Here is a 19103-nt window from a genome sequence, read left to right on the forward strand (position 1 = left end):
ATGATTTTCAATGTGAAAATTACTGAAAGCACCATGATCAGTAGTTAAGATTTCAGAGGATCATCTGGTAGGTTCATACCAGGATTTATGCACATGTAGAACTGTGGTGCTATCAGCTGCATTCTCTTTTCCAGTCAACAGGATCACCCCAGGTTCAATAGTGCAGAACGACAGGCAAGTTGCAGGTGTGAAATTCTATTGGCACTGGGTGTTTAGTGTATCCACAGATCCTGAAATAACCTTTGAAGTTCACACCCACAGCAGCTGAGCAAGACCACAGCAAGTCACCTTTATTTTTATAATCTTCATGGGAGAGGAAGTAAAAAAATACAAGCAGCAAGCTTTGCAAATAAAATGCAAGGGAATGTAACGCCACAATTCTCCTCTTGGAGATAGATGACCTACCGATTTTACTTTCAATGTGATGCTTCCTTGCCAAGAGACTATGTTTACTGAATGAGAAAGTGAGAGACGACGCACTTCTGATGCAAAGGACACGTAGAACTCGGCAGATCTGCCCGTCACCTGCAGGAGCCCCGCTGGCCAGCACCGACTGGATCCGTGCAGCCTTTAACAGCGCACGCCGTCTTCAGCCTGGCTAGGAGCAGTTTTTTAGGCAGGGGCCCTGTTTACTGTCAATAAGGACAGAGTGCCCTCACCCAGGGGGAAGCGTCCACAGCCAGCCTTCAGCCCTGGAAGTTTCCATCACAGGAGCTGCTTTGCACTGCTCTGCTTGGGACATGGAACTGAAATGGGCATCTGAGAGCTGAAGGCCACACAAAAGGGCTAAGTGACAGCTAATTTGGTTTAGGATAGATGTGTAGAAAAGGTGAAAAAGCCTTAAAGAGAAATATCCGGGACGGTATGTATGCAGGGTAGTGCATTTATCTGCCTGGAAGCACAGTTAAGCACTGCGGATGGTACAGATGATCACTCACGTGCCCTCTCGTCATGATCTGGCAACAACACACCCTCAAAAGGCTTCAGTTGAAGTTTATCAGTGGACGGCCAACCAACCCCACCAAGGAAAAATAAAATAAAAACCACTTTCTTCATCACCCCCCTTTCCCACCGAGATCCCCGTGTAAAACCTCTCCCCCCACCCCCGTTTCGGAGCTGGGCCCGAACCCCGTCCCCCCGCCCCCAGCAGCCCCCCAGGCCCCCACCTGCTTCTGGACGTCGGCATCGCTGAGCGCCATGGCGGCGGCGGCGGGGAGCCGGCGGGGCTGCGGGGAGCCGGCGGCCAACGGGAACCGAATCGAATCGAATCGAATCCGGTTCGGGTCACGGCTGCCACCGCCGCGTCGCCCCGCCCCGCCCGCTCCGCTCCGCCAGGCCAATCGGAGCCCCGGAGCCCGCTGGCGTCACGGGGAGGGGCGGGGCTTGCGGCGGTGCGCTGCCATGTCGCGCCGGCTCCCGGTCGCCATCTTGTGGTGGGTGCGGGACGCCCTGCCCCGCTCCCGGCTTGGGGGCGCGTCGTGGCCGGCGGAACAGAAATATTTACCGTGCTTCCGTTAAAAAACGAGCTACTTCCGAGAAAAATTAATTTACTTTCTCAAGTCAAATTAAACACTGAGAGAAGCGTGCTTAGAAAACCCTAAAGTTTTGTGTGTGTGTGTTTTCTTATTTTTTTTGCAATGCTTTAGGCTCATCATAGGAGGCTTCGGTATCTCAAGGTCACTTTCAGCCGCCAGCTGTATAAAGTTGGGAAATACTATTTATGAAATCTCACATTTTTCAGGTTTGGACTGGCAGCGTAAAACAAAACTGTCCTTTCACGTGTGCCTGAGATGCGGTGTAGGATTAACGAGCGCAAAGAGAAAACCCCAAGGCCACAGCGAGCCCTCGTGAGGGGTGGGACTGGGTTACCGAGTGGGGTGGGAGGTCAGGGGCTTTGGGGTGTTTTATGGGAAGCGTTGTGATGGGCCTCTGGGGCTGGGCGCACTTCTAGGGTTAGCGACTGCAGCACCAGTTTCAGTACAGTACGCTGGGGGGGTCACAGCCTCTGTATTATCGCCTCCTGCCATTTTCCGATCGAGAACGACTCAGGACCATTTCCACACGATGTGCTGATTCATCTGGGTTTCGTTACTGCTTCTGTTGTTCACTTTATGACAAGTTTTAAAGCAACCTCTGTAACCTGTAATAAAGAGTACACGTTGATCCTGACTGGCTGGACGCTTCTGTTTGCGTTCTGCGGGCACATTCACCGGAGCAAACCGCACTGTGCTTTACACACCAGCTTCACGCGTCCTGCGTGCCCCATCCACGCTTCCCCCGGCTTATTTCTGCTTCCTCAATCTCTCACGAGCCCTCTTCCCCTCGGCATGAAGCACGCCTTACACAAAAACCCGTAACTTTCCTCTCTGCGAGCCCAAACCCCTAGCTCCCACCCGCGTAACCGCCCGCAGCGCAGTAACGCGGGGTGCCGCCCCCCCCCCACGGCCCGGCCCCGTGCCGCTGCGTCATTCCCCCCCCCCCGGCGCATGACGCGGCCGCGCAGCCGCCCCCACGCCGCAGAGGACGCGCGCGCCGTGACGCGCGGCCCCCGCCCCTCCATCATGGCGGCGGCGGCGGCAAATTAGGGCCGAGCCCTCACCGCCCGGCGCGGGCGCTCGCCCCCTCCCCCCCCGCCCCCCGCCCCCCGCCCCCCGCAGGCGGCTCCGGCCCGGCCCGGCCCGGCCCGGCCCCGCCCCCTCCGCCGCCGCCGCAGGTGAGCAGGGGCCGGGGGCGGGCGGGCGGTTTATTGGCGTGCGTTTATTTCTGTGTTTGCCGCCCCCTCCCGCAGCGGTTATGGGGGGGGGGGGGGGGGGGCGCGGCCATTACCCGGTGCCTGGGTGTTGCGGGGCTCGGGGGTGTCGTGGTGGGGCGGGCGTGGAAAATGGGGAACCCGTACGCTTCTGGGCTTGTTCCTGAAAGACATCGAGCTATTTGTCTAGAAACGTTGCTTAATTAACGTTTGCTTCTACAGTCAGCTAAAGCCCCTGCCCAGATCAAGGGCTATGTTGTTTTCCAGTATTTGCACCCATTAAGTGCCGCTGGAGGATCAGTAATGGACACGGTATCGATCCCTTTCCAGCAGGGATTGGCACGTTTCAACCCCGTCGTCCTCGGTTTATTAAAAACAATCTCTTAGTCATAGCGGTGTGTATCGCTGGAAGAGCACGCCGAGGGATTCGTCTGCCAACCTGGTCGCGGTCGGGTGCTCTGGAAGCCCTACCTGCCCTGGGAGGTGTGCTGGGAGGCAAACTGCTGCGCGGCCGGACGAGCCCGCGCACGCAGGTCTCGCCCGAAATCCCTTCACAGCCCTCCTGGTAAGGCTGCGGGGCGCCCGAGCGTTTCCCATGGTGTCGGTGCGGGGTGTGGTTATGTAGCTGCATGTCCTGCAAGCGACTCTCTGAAATGGGGTGCGTGTGAGTGAAGAGCACCGTGTGAACGTGGGGCTGTAGGGGAGCGTGGATACGGTGAGCCGAGAGAAGTGGGAGTGAGGTTACCTGCTACAGGGACTGGTATCAGGAAGATGAACCAAACCCAGGAGCGTTTCAGTGGCATGCTTCCCTAAAACAATTTGAACTCCGGCGGTTTTGTTGCCTCCCTCAACCTTGCTGTCTGTGCATGGGTGATCGCTCGCTGACCGAGAACACACGTACGTTGAAATAACTCTCCAGCAGCGGGACGTGCTCTGTCTGAGCACCGGTCTGGCATGAGCCTGTAGCTGGTAAGTGAGGCTCAGCGACCCGGGCCATAGATGGGAACTGCTTCCAGCCCTGGAATGACTGTTTTCAAGTGGGGCTCGCTACAGTCATGATGATGTGGTGGTGGCGTTTTAAAGAAGGCAATCTCTGGCTGTGCTGTTGTTTTTGGAACTGTTCTTAGTGCACCCGATAGAAACTGGTAGCGGTATTGACCACCTGGTATTTTGCGTATAAACGAAATAATTTGTTAGGCTACAGCTCCAAACTCATAAAGCAAGTCCCTCAACTGCTGCAGTCAAATAGATGTGCAGTAGTCCTTAGTGGCAGTCGGCGAATTGTTCCGCTGGTCAGCGTCATTGCATTTTGGCTGTTGAATGATGCACAGTAAGCGTAGCTTGGGGCACAGTAGGATTTTTCAGGAGAGGACTGAAACACAGCTGAGCCCCCTCACTAAGGGATTATATTCACCGTGTTCATTGGTAGATTTGCGTTGCCCTTTATCCAACGTGTAACTCTCCTGTGGATTAAGATGTGACAGATTGCGCGAGGAAATGTCAGTCTGACTGAAACTCCCATGCTCGGGTCAGTTGAAGAGCTCAGCCCACATAAAACAAATAACAGCAGGGCTGGAGGAGTAAAGAGCTAAGTAAGCTCGAACAAGTGTAGGTTTTTCTCCCCCAAGGGTGCAGGAATTAAGAAAGGTGATTTTTTTTTTTTTTGTAGTAAATAATTAGAAATATTTTCGAGCTCTTTTTTTTTTTTAAGAGGCAATAAATAAATCTGTTTAACCAGAAGTAGCCCCCTTGTACTTGGTTTGAAGGCTTATGTATTCTTACGGTGCCTTGTTTCCCCTGCTCCACTACACCTCCCAGACAAGCCTTTGTCTTATTCTCTTAAACAGTTTCTGGACTCTTTTCCATTTTGCTCCACTAATGGAAAGCTCTCCTTCCTCTGGTCTGCTGTTTCAAGCTGTGTGTGTCCTGTTCTAAACCCACTCATTCCTGAAAAATGGTCTTTTCTGCAATATTTACAGTATCTGAGTCAATATTTGTCTATTTCTTTTTGAAAACAAAAATAATCATTCACAATTTAAAATGAGTAATTCAGTTATTTCATTGTGGGCTTCTCTCAAAGGAAGATCAGCAATTCTGAAGTACATTTCCAGTCTGAAATGCTTTTACGTGAGGCTTAAGACAGTTTTTCCATTCAAGTTCTTAAGTCTTCCTTGTCATTTCAGTATAAAAGTATCTCTCCGAATACATCAACCAAACTGGTTACTTTTTTTTTTTTACGTCTTAAGCTTTTTTCTCCACTCTTTTCCCAGGGAAACATTAGACACTATTTAAATAAGTTGTGGTCTGATTCTCTTTCTCTCTCCCCCTCCCTCCCTCCTGCTCCCCCCCAGAGGTGCTGAGCTAAGCATGCCAAAATTTTCATGAATTAGGCCTCATGGTTGCACGTGGATCACTGTGCTGATAAGGAGTTTCATTCTTGTTTTGGTAGACTGTATTTTTTTCCTTTCATTCTCTGTGTTGATTTGGAATTCTGATTTAAAGAATGGTGTTTGTTATGTATTCAGACCTGTTCTTTGATGCACAGCGTAGTGTCTGGATTCCTGTGGCCCACCCACAGGCTGCCTCTTCCCGGATAGGTCTGTTCAGTTGCCTTGAAGGGCTCCCATTCATTTTGTAGGCATCGCAGGAAGTGCCTTGGTTTCAGGACTGTGGATCTCTGCTGAACAAAACAAAGCTGTAGTGGGGAGCTTTTGCTTTTTGCTGAATGGCATCTTTTACATCTGGTGCTGTGGTGATCACAGCTGTTGATCTGCTCTGAAGAACACATCTATTGTTTATGATCCTATCGTCTCCCTAGCAGTTGTTGTTTCCAAATCTCCCATCTTTATTAAAATCTCAGTTTGTGACAGTGGCTGAAGGGTAGCTGTATATTGTAGAAAAGCTGTGTTTATCCGCTGCTATAGCTGCTTATGTTTCTGAAGCACGATACATTGAGCTTTGGCTTAAAGTTTTGACATTGGTTCTTTCCTGTATGAATGACTGCTTCAGTTCAAGCTGTAGCAAAGACTGAAGTGAACCTTCCTGGCGAAGGATTTGAAGCATTTTGAAATACGTGAGAAGAGGCAGAGCTTCCCAAAGCGTAGTCTTCATGAAAGAGTCCTCCTGTTTTCAATACTGAATGAGCTTCAGAAAGTAGAGTTACTGAAGATGAAGGAATGCTTAGCCAATTTTTCCACCAACTCTTTTCCTGTTAGAGCTTTTAGTTTGACAGACAATTTTTCTGTGCCAAGCTACCTACTCACAAGGTGACGATGCTGCAGTGTAGCTGAGGCTCTGTTTATGCTCAGTAAGGAGTTGCGCTGCTGTTAAGCTGGATTCCTTTCCAGGGAGGAGGGGGATTAGAAGTTAGCCTACAAATTTTGCATAGCTGAACAGATCAATATTTTTCTTTTGCTTGCTCTGTTTATTATTATGATTGTTTTTCATCTTGAGGCTTCATTTGCCATTTGCGCTTTGGTTTGGGAACCTTGTTCTCTCTCTTAATATCAAAGCATTTCCAGTATAATCAGGAGCCCTCTTGGGATGTTCCAGTTTGCGTTCTATGTACCTGTAGGGTTTTTCTCATCCTCACTGCTTTAAGTTGTAAACTTGGCTTACGTATTTCTTATAAACACAGCTGCACTCTGACACTTGTAAACTCTGTAGCTCCTTCCGTGTCTATGAAGTATCTGCTCCGTAGAATGGACACTTGTGTTGGCCTTTCAGTTAGGCATCCCTTCTGATGGCCAGGTGTGAGCTACTACTTGTTTGAGACTGACTCTTTGAAGTGACGGAGAACTTAATTTTGAAAATTCATCTGCAAGATCCAATTACTGTTTGCTACTCGATGTACCAAGTTGGTTGGAAGTAGTTATCCAGACCGTTCCTAATACAAGGAGCTAAGGCATGTTGATTAGTTTTGGTCAATTGTATAGCTTTTTTCCCCACTTATGTTGGCTTCTGAGTTTTTTTTCCCCTTGTCTTTTATGTTTTTTACTTTTTTATTATTTTTTATTACTTTTTTCTCTTTGCCTTAGTTTTTCCTGATGTTATTTGCATGTCTGAAGAAGCAACTAAACAAATAGTGAAACAGGGAAATTCTTTGACCAGGCGTTGCTGTTCGACACTGATTTCTGTTTTATGAGTTTTAATGTCTGGGTGAGAAATCCAGGACACATGACCATCTGTTCTTCCAGTCCCTACAATGAATGTGGCGTTTCCTGTGTTGACCATGTGTTTTCCATTGCTGTTGGAACAATAAAATGAATTGGAGACAATCGTGGTTGAGACAATTGACACTTTTTCTGCGTTAAAATTCTTAAGCATCACGATACAGAATTTGAGAAAACAGAATTGGAAAAGTACTCATCTGAGGCTTAGGGGAGGGGAGATTCCCCTAAAGCTGATGTTTTTACTCTCAGTTGTAGTTAACTGAGGCTTCAGAATCCTTAAAACCTCTTTGCACGGCTGCGTGCATATATTTGTATGTGGTTGAGTTGGGAGGCATTTAAAAGGCAAACACATGGCGAGGAACTATTTAATTTGCTTTAATGTGAGAGTATGTATGCCAAGCGGGAGTGAGAAATTCCACTGCTAACAACAGTCAGACAGGGCCCTAGACTTGAGGGCATTTGGTTTAACTCTGCATAGCTCTTATTAAAATGAGAATGCATAGGATATCAAGGCAAAACTCTGGATATTACTTCATGATTGTTACGTAATTCCTTGTTATGTACGAGTTCATGACCCATTGCAACTTTTTTAAAAACAACCCAAAAAAACCTCACTGTATTCTTTCCTTACAGTTTTCATCAGTAACCCAGAGAAAACCCTACGTGCCCAATAAGAGCGCTGACACATTGCAAGCCAACCTGATGGCGTCCTCTACTGCTGTGCCTGTAGGATTTCACTATGAAACAAAATATGTAGTTCTCAGCTACCTGGGGCTTTTATCACAAGAGAAGCCACAGGAGCATCCTCCTGCTTCAACTCAAGGTAATATCTACATATTTATGTATTTACATGTACCTATTTACATAAAAAAACTATTTTTGCAATTAGTTCCTAATTGTGTTATTCCATTAAAATAATGGGAAGAGATGCTGATGGAAACAGATATTTTATTGAGATTGCTGTTTTAATTTGAGTTGTGCCAGGGCTGATCAGTGTTTATGAAGCAAATAAGTGGTTTTGTTAGTTATCTTCAGATTAGGAAGGATAGATACGTATTATCTTTATTAAGCAATTTTAAGAATCAGGCCATGTTTGCTTTTTTGGAGGCAAGTAGAATTAAACAGGGGTGAGGTGGTGTTTACCAGCGTAAACTTGGAATGACTACTTAAGCAATCTCATGTACTAAATAGTTTTACCCAATTATGTTAACACTTCTGTTGTTGTCAGTCAGTGGTAGCGTAGAGATGAGACTTAATCTGGCCTACACTCCATGTATTTATTCATTTATTTTTAAGGAGTCAAGGACTGCATGGAGTCAGATATTTCTTCCAGAACTAGTTTATACATACAGGAGGTTAAGCAGAATAAAAGAAGTTTGATAGATGGTGTTTCATATTCTAGGTAGTAAGACTTCATTTATTTTGTGTTGGCAAGCACTTAAACAACATTGTTTGTCAAGATTGTTTTGGTTGCTTGTCAGTTCTTGATGATGTTTCAACTGCTACTAGTTCCTGTGATTCAGAACTTATTCTGATGAAGGCATATTAAAAAAAAAAAAAGGAAAAAAAGACAGTCTTCAGAATATTTTTTTCTTGAGCAAGCATTTGAGAAAGTATGCTGTCACTTACTGAAGTTATCTGTTTTGAACTGAGAAATGCCTGAAAAGAAAGAGAGCATCAAAGATATGACAGAAATAATGTTATCAGTTTGGCACTATAGCATATAGGGTATACTGGTTATATTATTTATAGTGTAAAACTAAACTTTATACATTTAAGAAATGTCTGTTTCTTCCACTGTGACTGCATCTGCAGTCCATGAAAGGAGAGGCACCTTCGTGCCAGTGTGCTGTTTCATAAAACCATTTGCTGGAGAAAGTACTCACTTTAGTAATAACATCTCATTCTGAACAGCCCATCTGGGATAAGTGGTCTATAACTGATAATGTATCAAGTAAGTACAGAGCTACATTGTGGAAGAGTCTGCTTCCTTCTGTAAGTGCAAGGTTCAGAAAGGAAAATTAGTCTTAAAGCTTTCTTTTTATAATTTGGCTCTTGTTACCTTTGAAATGTTTGAAAATTGTGAGGAAGCACTTTGACAGTTCCTTAGTACTGAAACCTCTAGGAAATATTTGAATTAAAGAGCAATAATAAAACTATAAAGACAAAGCTAAAAATGCCTAAATACAAAATTTATTATCAGTTAAGAGGACTTTTAAGCTCTTAAGTAAAGATAACAAATATACTTTTCAGATACTATTTAGATTTTTTCACTTGTGGAACAGCGGGATATAGTTGCATTTGCAATAATATATATTACAACTATACAATTTGCAATTATTACAACTATACAATTTGCAAAAATATGTTACAACTATACAATTAAAATACCCCAAAGTATTAATTGTTTCCAAATGTGTGCTGTCATCCCCATTGCTCTAAACCTTCCCTTCTAAACAGGAAATTCTGTATATCCCCCACCCTCGTTCCCCAGACCGGAAAGTGAATGCAACCTTTCCTCCCTTAGTCATCTTTTGCTGTAATTAGATCTCCCTTTCAGTGTTTTTACCACTTCATGATCAACAACTGTGGATAAAATAATTTTCCCTTACTTTTCATCTTCCATGTTGTTTCTCATTCTGTTTTGAATGACTTGGATAGACTTCAGGCTCTTACTGAACTCCATGCCAAGACTACCCTTCTGTTTAAGGATTTATTCCATTCTTCCCAAACTTACTTTCCCTGCTACTTTTCTACTTTGCCTGTTTCCAACATCTTTAATTTGTCCACCAGTTACTTTTTATCATTTTGCCTGCTTCTTTTCTCATTGCTTGTAATTGAGCAGCCAGCTACACTCTCAGGCTCTGTGTGGTAGCAGCCATGTGTTTGCTTTGAAGTGCTGTATGCATCTTGTTTGAATATTAAGTAGCTACATGCAGTCCGTGTCTCCTTGTTGCCTAGCACGTGGCTGGTGCACAGTTGGTGAAAGCTGTACCAAAGCAGTCTGCTGCGTGCTTGTCCCCTGGGGAGAGGCAGGGAGAGAACAAGCAGCCTGTAATGGATATTACCTGCACCGCCTAATGTGCTGCTGGAAGGTGGTTGGGTATTACAGTAACAAGGGTGGTATGTGAAACCTGCTTGGAGCGAGAGATGTGAAAGCCAGTAAATGAAAGTGAATTGTTGTTGCTTAGGATCCCATTGGGAAGAGAAAACTTCTGTTTTTTGTAATGAAGACATGAGGCATAGCAATAATGTGACACTACATCATTCTTGTCAGTGTGTTTTTCATGTGGTGTCATCTACCATAGAACCGAAATTTTGACTGACCCTTAATTCCTTTTTTTTAATGCTTTTTGTGGTACTTTAAAACTCCAGTCACTTGTGCTTCTTTCTTTGTGGCTGAATGCTGTTGATTTATGAGTTGAGAAGATTCTGATACAGAGTACCTGTCACTTATCGTGTTCAGTTTTAGTCTGCTATTGTGCTGATAGACCTTTCATGGGAAACAGTTAAAGTAGTGATGTTTGACTGTTGGTTATTTCCAGTTTAGCTGCAGAATGCTCCTCTGTTTAATGCATGTCATTTGTATGAAATACTGCCTCTGGTACATGATACTTGGATCTAAAAAAATATATATGCAAAAAAAGTGTCTTTACTCTTTTTCTGATTTCTGTATCATATAATAAATATATGGTGAGTATTCAGAAAGGCTGGCTTTACTCTTATTATGTTAATCTCTTCAATCTCCTTCCCTATTGGAGAGTAAGAGACTCCTCTAGAGGGCGGTTCAGAGCAGGATCCTAATTATAGCCACCTTGAAAAACCTGTTGAGGATCTTCTCTCTTTCCATTGCATATATATTTAAAACATGGGGAAATGAGATACACCAGGTGTAGTTAGTATTTGTATACCTCTCTTGAGACTCCTCCTACAGCAGTCTCCCAGGTTTTAGTGAAATTTCTACAATCCAGTTAAACTACAGAATGCATCTGGATCAAAAAGCCAACAACAACAAAGTCTTTCCTAAGAACAGTGGTGCTATTTTATCTCTGCTAGAACTGGTAGGAGAAATCGAATGCTTTTGTCCATTCACCTGCCTTCCTCTGCTACAGTCATCTCCCTAAAACCTCTGCTTTCTTGTATTTTGTGCTAGAGAGTGCTTTTTCTGACATGTCTTTCTGTTCGAAAACGCAGCTAAGAGTAAAGTCTTTAAGATTTGCTTCTCAATTTTTGCAGACATGATACAGTTTACTAGAGTTTCCAGAGCCATTTTATTTAGTAAAGAGAAACCTCAGACAAATTACATGGAGAATTACCTCACTGTATTTCCTTTGGGCTCTATTGCTCAGTCTTGGTTTTGTTGCAAGAAATGTGGCTTCAATTACAACAGCTACAAACACATCTCAGTTCAGACAAAGAAGGCTGATCCTTAAGTTAACATCTGATTACTAGTTTGAAAGTTTCATTTAGATAACCGCTGTTCAGTGCAGGGACTAAGGAGAGAACCATCTGCAGATTTCTAGGCTCTTGAAGGAAAGCGATTTATTGGACAAAACAATCATTTGACGTTACAGCTTTAGAGTATCCCATGGTTGATTTCAGATAGTCTTCTGTAGCAGGTTTTGGTGCCTCCGGAGGAAAATCCAGCACACTTAACTGAGGAATAGTTTTAGAGATTACTTCTACTCTAGTTTTGGCAGAATAGTGATTTTGCATAGCACCCAGTTCAGCTTCTTTAAGTTGAAGTCCGTTACCAGTAAATTCTGTTCCTTTTTGGTCGATTTTCAGACGGGTGAGTAACATAAATTGGTCAGAGAAATCTGATGTAATGTACGTGATAAGATATCATCTGTGCAAGTTCATTCAGTCTGAGGCAACAGATGAGTGTATTCATTTAAAATGTGTAGAAGCTCTTAGTTATCTATTAGGTTGCAAAGAGATGCTTTGTTATTTTTCCAGAACTGTTGTTGTATGCAGAGATGGTCAGGATTTGTGCATTTCAGGTGATCTCAAGACTCGTTGGTGGCCATCCCAAATGTAGTAACATTTTTATTTCTTTTATGTGGTTTGACCGTTACAGGTGGGGTAACTGTTGTTGCACAATTTTCCATCCTCAGGTGACTATTGGAGTGGCTGTCAGAGAGTATATAACCCTTCGTAGCACCTATTGCTGGTCTGTAAGAAACGAAGGCATTTTTGAAGTATCTTAAGTTTAAGTGTTTAATTTTATTCTTTAGAAACTTCACTGTTATGGCAAAACATATGTACCTAGGCTGAAAAGTCACAGTTTGAAATGCCACACATTGTATGTGGGAGCAATCCACTCCATGGCTATGGAGGAGCTATTTCCTCAGCTCAGGCAAGGAAAGGGAGGTCTTGGGGTGGGAATTGGACAAGAAAGAGCTAGTCCTGATAGGAATGCGAATTAGGTAAGCCTCCTCACTGTCCACAAGAAAAATAGACTGCTAGCTGGCAATGTCTCGTCTCTTGTTGGTTCTTACTGTTCTTGAACTCTTTCAGTTTATTTAAAGCAAAGCCTTCCTGCGGTTTATAAAGGGATGCTTTAAAACACCTTTTAAAATCAAGGGCTACTTCTGTGTATGGCAGTCTGGATTCTGGAGTTTGCAGGGGTAATGGAAATATTTTCCTTAAAAAGAAAAAAGTGAATACATTTATAAGGAGATTTCGTACAGTTTTGTCACTTCTCAGTGACTGCAGAAATTGTATGTGTTTTTTCTTGTCATTTTAAAAAGTGTGAGATATTAGAGAAATACTGGAGCCATGCTGAAAATACGTTTTTAATTGAATGTCTACTATATAGAAGTTGATGTAGAAACATCAGGAAAAACTTGAGGATGGAGATAGTGGTACATTACAATTGCAGGCATAAAAGAAAAAAAAATTGGGAGCAGTCTGTGACATCAAAGGCTTTCTTGTTGAAAGACAAAAAAAAAAAGGCAAACACCATTATAGTCTTTCACTGTAGCTCCTGTTGTCTCTTGTTAGATTTAGTGCAACACAAACACTGTCGAATAAGGTGTGGTGGCTCTCCAGGTGATGCATGGCTTCCCATCCCTCCTCCTCGGAGGCTGTAGGTTGGGGAACAGGTCAGTCTTGAATTGGGACTGACCTGTAGGGGCCCTAATGGCGGAGTCTTACTGAAGTACTACATTTGGTTAGTGCTGCTAACAGTGTCTGATCGTCAGTGATCATCAAGCACAGACAGGGACTTTCAGAAGACGTTTTTCCCTACTTTGCAGGTTACCTCCATGTACCTGAAAAACAAAATCCTAACAAAACAAAATTGTGCAAAACAGAACATTTTTTCCATAAGTAGAACAAATTAACTTCTTGTAAGAATGTGTAACAAGTTTGTGTCTTTGGGTTGGGAAGAGGCCTTTCAGAGTCAGTTTATCAAAAGCTTTTAATGGGCAAACCTGTATTTTCAGCGTAGGAAAGCATTCAGCATTTGTGTATCTTACAAGTACCATTTCTGGTGCGACCATTTGCAATATTAAAGAATGAACATATGATTTTTTTATCTACTAGAAGCTATTTTTTACTGTTTTCTTCTACCTTTTTGCCAACAGACTTTGAGGATGTATAAAGGAGGAGAAAGATACTGCCACTTAGGAACTTTGCCCTTGGAATACACTATTCTTCCAATACTGGGTGCAATTTTTGCTGCCAGGGGTCAACATACGGGAGATGCAGCAAATTCAAGTCCATTGATAATTAGGGGGACAAACAGTGCAAAGTCACTCATCCACGAGGGGTAGGTTTTTGATGTTTTGGCACGTCTGAATAGTCAGGTGCTATTGGAATCAGCAGCTGCTGCAAAGTTGTGGGTGTTACGAGATGGAAACCATTGACTGCAGCACTGATTATCTAAACAGCTCTTTTGTATGCTGGTGGCAATGGAATTTCTCTTCCTTCCATTTTCTGGGTGACTTATTATCAAGTATGACAGCTTGTCATGTGTGATCATCGTCACATCAGTCCTATGAGAACGGGAACTCTTCTGAATACCTTCGCTCCTTTCATATACAGGGTGAAGTGCAGGTTAAAATAAGAGTTAGTGCTTGCGCATACATGTTGCGCTTGCTGTGAAGCTGTGGTACGGTCCTTCAAAGAGGCAGCCTTAAGGGGATTGACAAGGCGCTAGTAAGCCTCTGTTCGTTAACCAAAAAGAGGAACACTTTGCTCCCCTCTGGAATTTATGGTTCAGTGACAGGCTGTTTGGGAGGGGATTTCAGAAGCTAAAGTTATTCTGCATGTGGTGACGATGATAAAATTGTGTGGTTAAGGAAAATGGAATTTGACTGATTATCTGTTGTTCCTTTGAACTGTTCAGTTAAATGTAAACACTTTACACTGACCCGTGCATTGGTTACCAAGAATTTCTCACAAATCTCTTGTTAGAGAGAACATTGCATGTGTAAACATTAGTACACATCTGGTGGGTTGATTCTGTGGATTTTTAACTTATTTTTCAAATGTAGGTGACCTTGTAAGCTAGACTTTGCTGATGTGAAAACTAACGATATTGTGTGTTAACTGGTATTACTGCTTTTATGGTTTTCACACACTGTATGCCCATTATGGAGAAAAGGGGAAGGTGATACAATGCCTATAGTGAATTTAAGTGGATTTAAACAGAGACGAATCAAAGAAAACAGGCGGTTGTTCATATAGCACCAGATTATGGTTTAGTGTACAGTGGAATGGTGTCTTCATGTCCAGGTAGAGCTCCAGGCAGTTGGTGTAGATGTAGAAAGGGTTAGATAAGTTGGAGACTTGTCAGTGGTTGGGCGAGGAACAGTGGTTGTGAGCAATATTATCGGAAATTCAGCCAGGAGGTGGTGTTTAAAGCACAGATGTGAGAGGATGCGAAGTCCCCCAAAAGAATTCTAAGGAATGTTCAGAAGTAGGAGAGCTAAGAAACTGTGCTTTGGGTAACCAAGTCACCGATACTGTTGAAAGCAGCAAAGAGCAGGGCTAGCGAGGACTGAATTGGCCCAAAACTTAGGGAAGGAAATGGTCAGAAGGGGATTAGCAAAGGGAAGTTCCGTGGCCAATTTTATTCATGTATTTAAGGAGTAAGTTGATGCAAAACTCACTGTTATATACATGTCGATATAACAGAGTTCTATTTTAGCTCTAAAGAGAACATTTTAAGGAATTGAAAGAAAGAAGAAAATTTCAGTGGTACGCTATTTACTTAGTGATACATAGTGAAAATAAGAGAACAATTAGTGGAACAGTTCTTGTAGTGTACTTTAAGAACAGTATTTAAAGACGGGCTTGAAAGCTGATGGAAGAAACCCAGGCAAACACTGTAGATGAGCAAACCCAAAGGAAAAGCATCTAATAGCAAGAGTTTGGAGCTGGAACTGTCCCAGTCATCTAGCCTTTGCACCAGTACCTGTCGTAGAAAGCATTTATTTGAGTAACTTGCCATACTGCCTTGTATTGGAAAGGCTGACATTCAGTAGGCATTACCTTAAAGATTCAAATGCTTTAAATACCTTTCACTGTTTGAAAACAGGTCTGTATCTTTTTTTTTTCTACAGTGTAATAACGAAAATGATTGAGATAATCCTGAGTGATATGGCTGAAACAACTTCTTGTGACAAGATTCTGAGAGTCAGCACACAGAAGGTGTATTTGTGATCCCAAACCACAGCATGTGTACTTCTGGGAACAGCAGCCATTTCATATTCTTAAATGACTTGGTTAGGAAATGAGAATTGACAGCTGGCTGACAATTGTGGTGTCCTTTGTCTCTGCTGTCACTTGTGAACCCTGTCTTAAGTGGTTTAATTGTGGCCTGTAGGCTCCCCACAAACAATGAAATGATGCACAGTTAATAGATTTCAGGACACTTTGTTGATGTAGCTACTCTGAGTACTTCTGTAGACTTTGCAGAGTATAAACTTTCAATATAAGCTTTGTATTTTACTACTAAAATAAACCTTATGCCTATCTTAAGATTGGGTGTTGTAAGGTCTGAAGACATCTACTTTGTTTTGAAGTAGTTTGTTAACAAGTGCATTAGTTTTAAAGCTTGCTGGTTTAAGTACCTTTTGTTTGATTTTGGTCTTAAATTTAAGATGAATTTGTTTTTAAAGCTGTTAAGTGTTCCAACCTTTTTTAATATTAGCATTTAAAGCACGTATTCTGTCTTTAACAGGCCTAGAATTTTGTATTTCTGGTTTCATATAATAAAACTTCTGTAATAAATGCACTTAAGGGATCACATTTCATGTTGCATTTTGAAATAAAATATTCACCTTGAATTCCTTTACAGTTAATATTTAAATTGCGTGTTCCATTATCTACCTTACTTGAAATACTACATTTCTTTGATTTCTTTTAGGGACTCAACAGCCTATGGCACAACATGCTTCAGAGAAAGAGGCTTTGGAGAAGATTAAAATAGAAATCGAGGAGGAGCTAAAACGTCTCGATGAAGAGATCTTGGAAGGTGCTGTTCAGATTTTTCCGTTTCACTTGAGAATTTCTGTGCCATATAATAGTGGTTAATTTGTAGCAGGTGCTCTAGTTACAGATATATTTGGATGGGTTGAATATCTTCTCCCCTCCTCACCCCAGGTAGCATTTCTACCCATTGTCACATGAAGTAAAATAGTTAAATGTGATGGTGTAGAGTGGTGGAGTCTAGCCAAAGCAAGCAATTGAACTGCATTTAATAGGCTACTATAAATAATGAAATGTAAGCAGGCATTAAAGCTGCTCCGGTTGATGACAGAAGCGGAAACATACTCAAGCAGCTAACGTTCAGAGTAGTGTGGACTTTAACCATCAGATTTCTCACTTTCACCAGTTTTATTTTTTGTGACATGCTTTGATCAATAGATGTGGCTTTTATGGGACTGGCAGCAGGGGACAATTTGGAAATAATCTTTGCTTTGCATGTGTGTTTCAGACTGGAAATACAAAGCAGAACAACTCTAGATCTGTTTATGTTCATCCATACAGACGTTTCTGAGAAATCTTAGAGAAGGAAAAGATTGTATGAACAGAATATGGTTTTTAAAAGTGATGCTGTAGCACTGCTGCAGACACATCCATAAATGAGCAAATTTTGCCACAGAAAAGTGTGTCTTGGTGCTCCATCAGGGTTGGCTTAAAAATTAGCTTATAATTGAGAACAGTTGCACAATCGGCTAACTTGCTGGTTAAGATATAGTTGTGAGATAAGAGCTAGAGGGGGAAATGTAGCTCAATGTCATCTATGACGTTTTAAGTACCACTTCCAGAATATATTTGGAAAATACTTGTTCTACTAAAATTTCTTCATAGCATACTTTGACTATGGAGTTGTGATTTCTTCCTCCATTACGTGAATTGTGTTTAACTGTTGGGATGAGAAATTTGAGATTGCTCATATGTATGTTTACTTTATTTTGTATGCTTTTTCTTTCAGCATTTACCACTACAGGATTTGACTGCCACACTTCACCAGTGTTCAGTCCTGCCAATCCAGAGAGCTCAATAGAAGATTGCCTGGCTCATTTGGGGGAGAAAGTGTCCCAGGAAATGAAAGAGCATCTGCACAAAGCATTGGAGATCTTGCTTAGCAAGTGAGTTTCCACTTCCTTTTTGTAAGGGAAGGTATTTCCTGTTTTGCGTTGTGACTGATGCTGAAATGCTAAAGACGGGACAACATTTTGTATTGCATTTCTTTTTTTCAGTATCCCTTTATCTGTTTGGTTTCTTGTTTTGTGTTGTGATGTGTGAATACTTTTTTGTGCTATTCTGTTTGAACAAATGTAAATTCTGAAAGGTTTCTAAGCTTTTATCATTGAACTTATGAGACTAATTGAAGTAGTTTGAGTTGCTGGTGAAGCTAGCAGTTGAGAGCTGCCAATTGCCATTGCCAACTAAATGAATGCTGTGCTGTGGACAAATTAGCTTGTCTTACCTAATAGTTAAGAGCAGAGCTAGGGGTTTGATTATTGTCTGACCCAAGATGAGTGGGAGAGTTTCCCTGAAGGGAAGGTAGGGTAGAATACTTTATGGCCACCATTCAGGACACACATCTGAAGCAAATGTAGCTCCCTGGGCTAACCTTGGTGTATTAGGAGCTGTCCTTCCAGTTTAAGCTTATTGGCTAAATAGCACACAGTACTTGGCATGCCAGTGTCTCAATGTCTTCGGTAAATTTGTAAAATTGCGTTGGTTGCTTGTTTTTCTAATATGAATTACTAGTCTGATTTTAGTGGAGTCACTTCTGGCTTTTATGAATGACTTCCAAAGTGTGTTTGCAACTCAGGCTCTCTACACAAAGTGCTCCTTTACGGACACTTACACATGCAGTTGTGAAGACAGTATTAGCAAATAGCAATCTGAATCTGTTTTGTGGATTGGTTTAATAAATATGGCTCTAATGAAGCTGAGAATCACTGTAAGCCTAGATATCAGCATCTAGCAAAAATTTCTGATCTCATAGATGGGGCTTAAGCATTCCATGCAGGCTTTGAAGAGGCATCTCACCTTCTCATGAAGGTAATACCCTTTATGGCAGACTTCTGAGGGATTATGAATGTGGAAGTCGTTCCTTCTGTACATCAGGAAGCACTTCTTTCTTGTCAGGTGACTGAGCAATGGAACAGGTTTCCCAGAGAGTATGTGGAGCATCTGTCCTTGGAGATACTCAAAAGCTGCCTGGGTATGGTCCTGGGCAACCTGTTATAGGAGATATAGCTTAAGCAGGGAGGTTGGACCGGATGACCTCCTGAGGTCCCTTCCAGCCTCAGCCATTCTGTGATCCTGTGATTCCTTAACTAGCTTGTCTTCTTACAGAAACTATAACGGTGGTCGACTTTGTATGACTGTTTTTATTAAAGACTGACGAACTCCAACCTGGATTCAATATCAAAGGTCCTGTGTAACATCTGGCCAGACTGATGGAGACAGTTGTCTCTTCTATGAGTTATCCACAGGAAAAATAGTTTGCCAATTCACCATTTAGCTTTCAGAAATAAATACATATACTGTCTGCTTCTATATGCAGGTTTCATAGGGTCAAACAGTAAGTTCAGTGTTGCGTAAACTAAAAGTTATATAACCACAGAAAATACTATGCAGGGTACAAATTCCTTCCTAAGTGGCAAAAGATGTTCCTCCAAAAGTGACAGAAGCTTATCTGCCTTTAC

At 42.5% G+C, this 19103-nt stretch overlaps 2 protein-coding genes across 5 annotated transcripts in view; one reads left to right on the forward strand and one right to left on the reverse strand.

Moving 5' to 3' along the window:
* Positions 1 to 1333, reverse strand: part of ATP6V1E1 (ATPase H+ transporting V1 subunit E1) — a 10389-nt gene extending 9056 nt beyond the window's left edge. Inside the window, exon 1 of the mRNA XM_083820295.1 lies at positions 1167 to 1333. Coding sequence (XP_083676421.1) covers positions 1167 to 1199 — 33 coding nt within the window. The 5' untranslated portion in view covers positions 1200 to 1333. The remainder of the gene's footprint in view (positions 1 to 1166) is intronic.
* Positions 1334 to 2521: 1188 nt separating this feature from the next.
* Positions 2522 to 19103, forward strand: part of BCL2L13 (BCL2 like 13) — a 45118-nt gene continuing 28536 nt past the window's right edge. Inside the window, exons 1-4 of one of the 4 annotated variants that reach the window (XM_083820305.1) lie at positions 2522 to 2713; positions 7555 to 7744; positions 16301 to 16408; positions 17372 to 17528. In XM_083820305.1, the coding sequence (XP_083676431.1) occupies positions 7624 to 7744; positions 16301 to 16408; positions 17372 to 17528 (386 nt within the window). In that variant the 5' untranslated portion in view covers positions 2522 to 2713; positions 7555 to 7623. Of the gene's footprint in view, positions 2714 to 2866; positions 3315 to 3359; positions 3719 to 7554; positions 7745 to 15499; positions 15583 to 16300; positions 16409 to 17371; positions 17529 to 19103 lie in introns of those variants that run through there. The other 3 variants (XM_083820304.1, XM_083820306.1, XM_083820307.1) reach the window with 3 other exon arrangements.

This window comes from Anser anser, assembly GCF_964211835.1.
Source record: "Anser anser genome assembly, chromosome: 1".
Lineage (NCBI taxonomy): Eukaryota > Metazoa > Chordata > Aves > Anseriformes > Anatidae > Anser > Anser anser.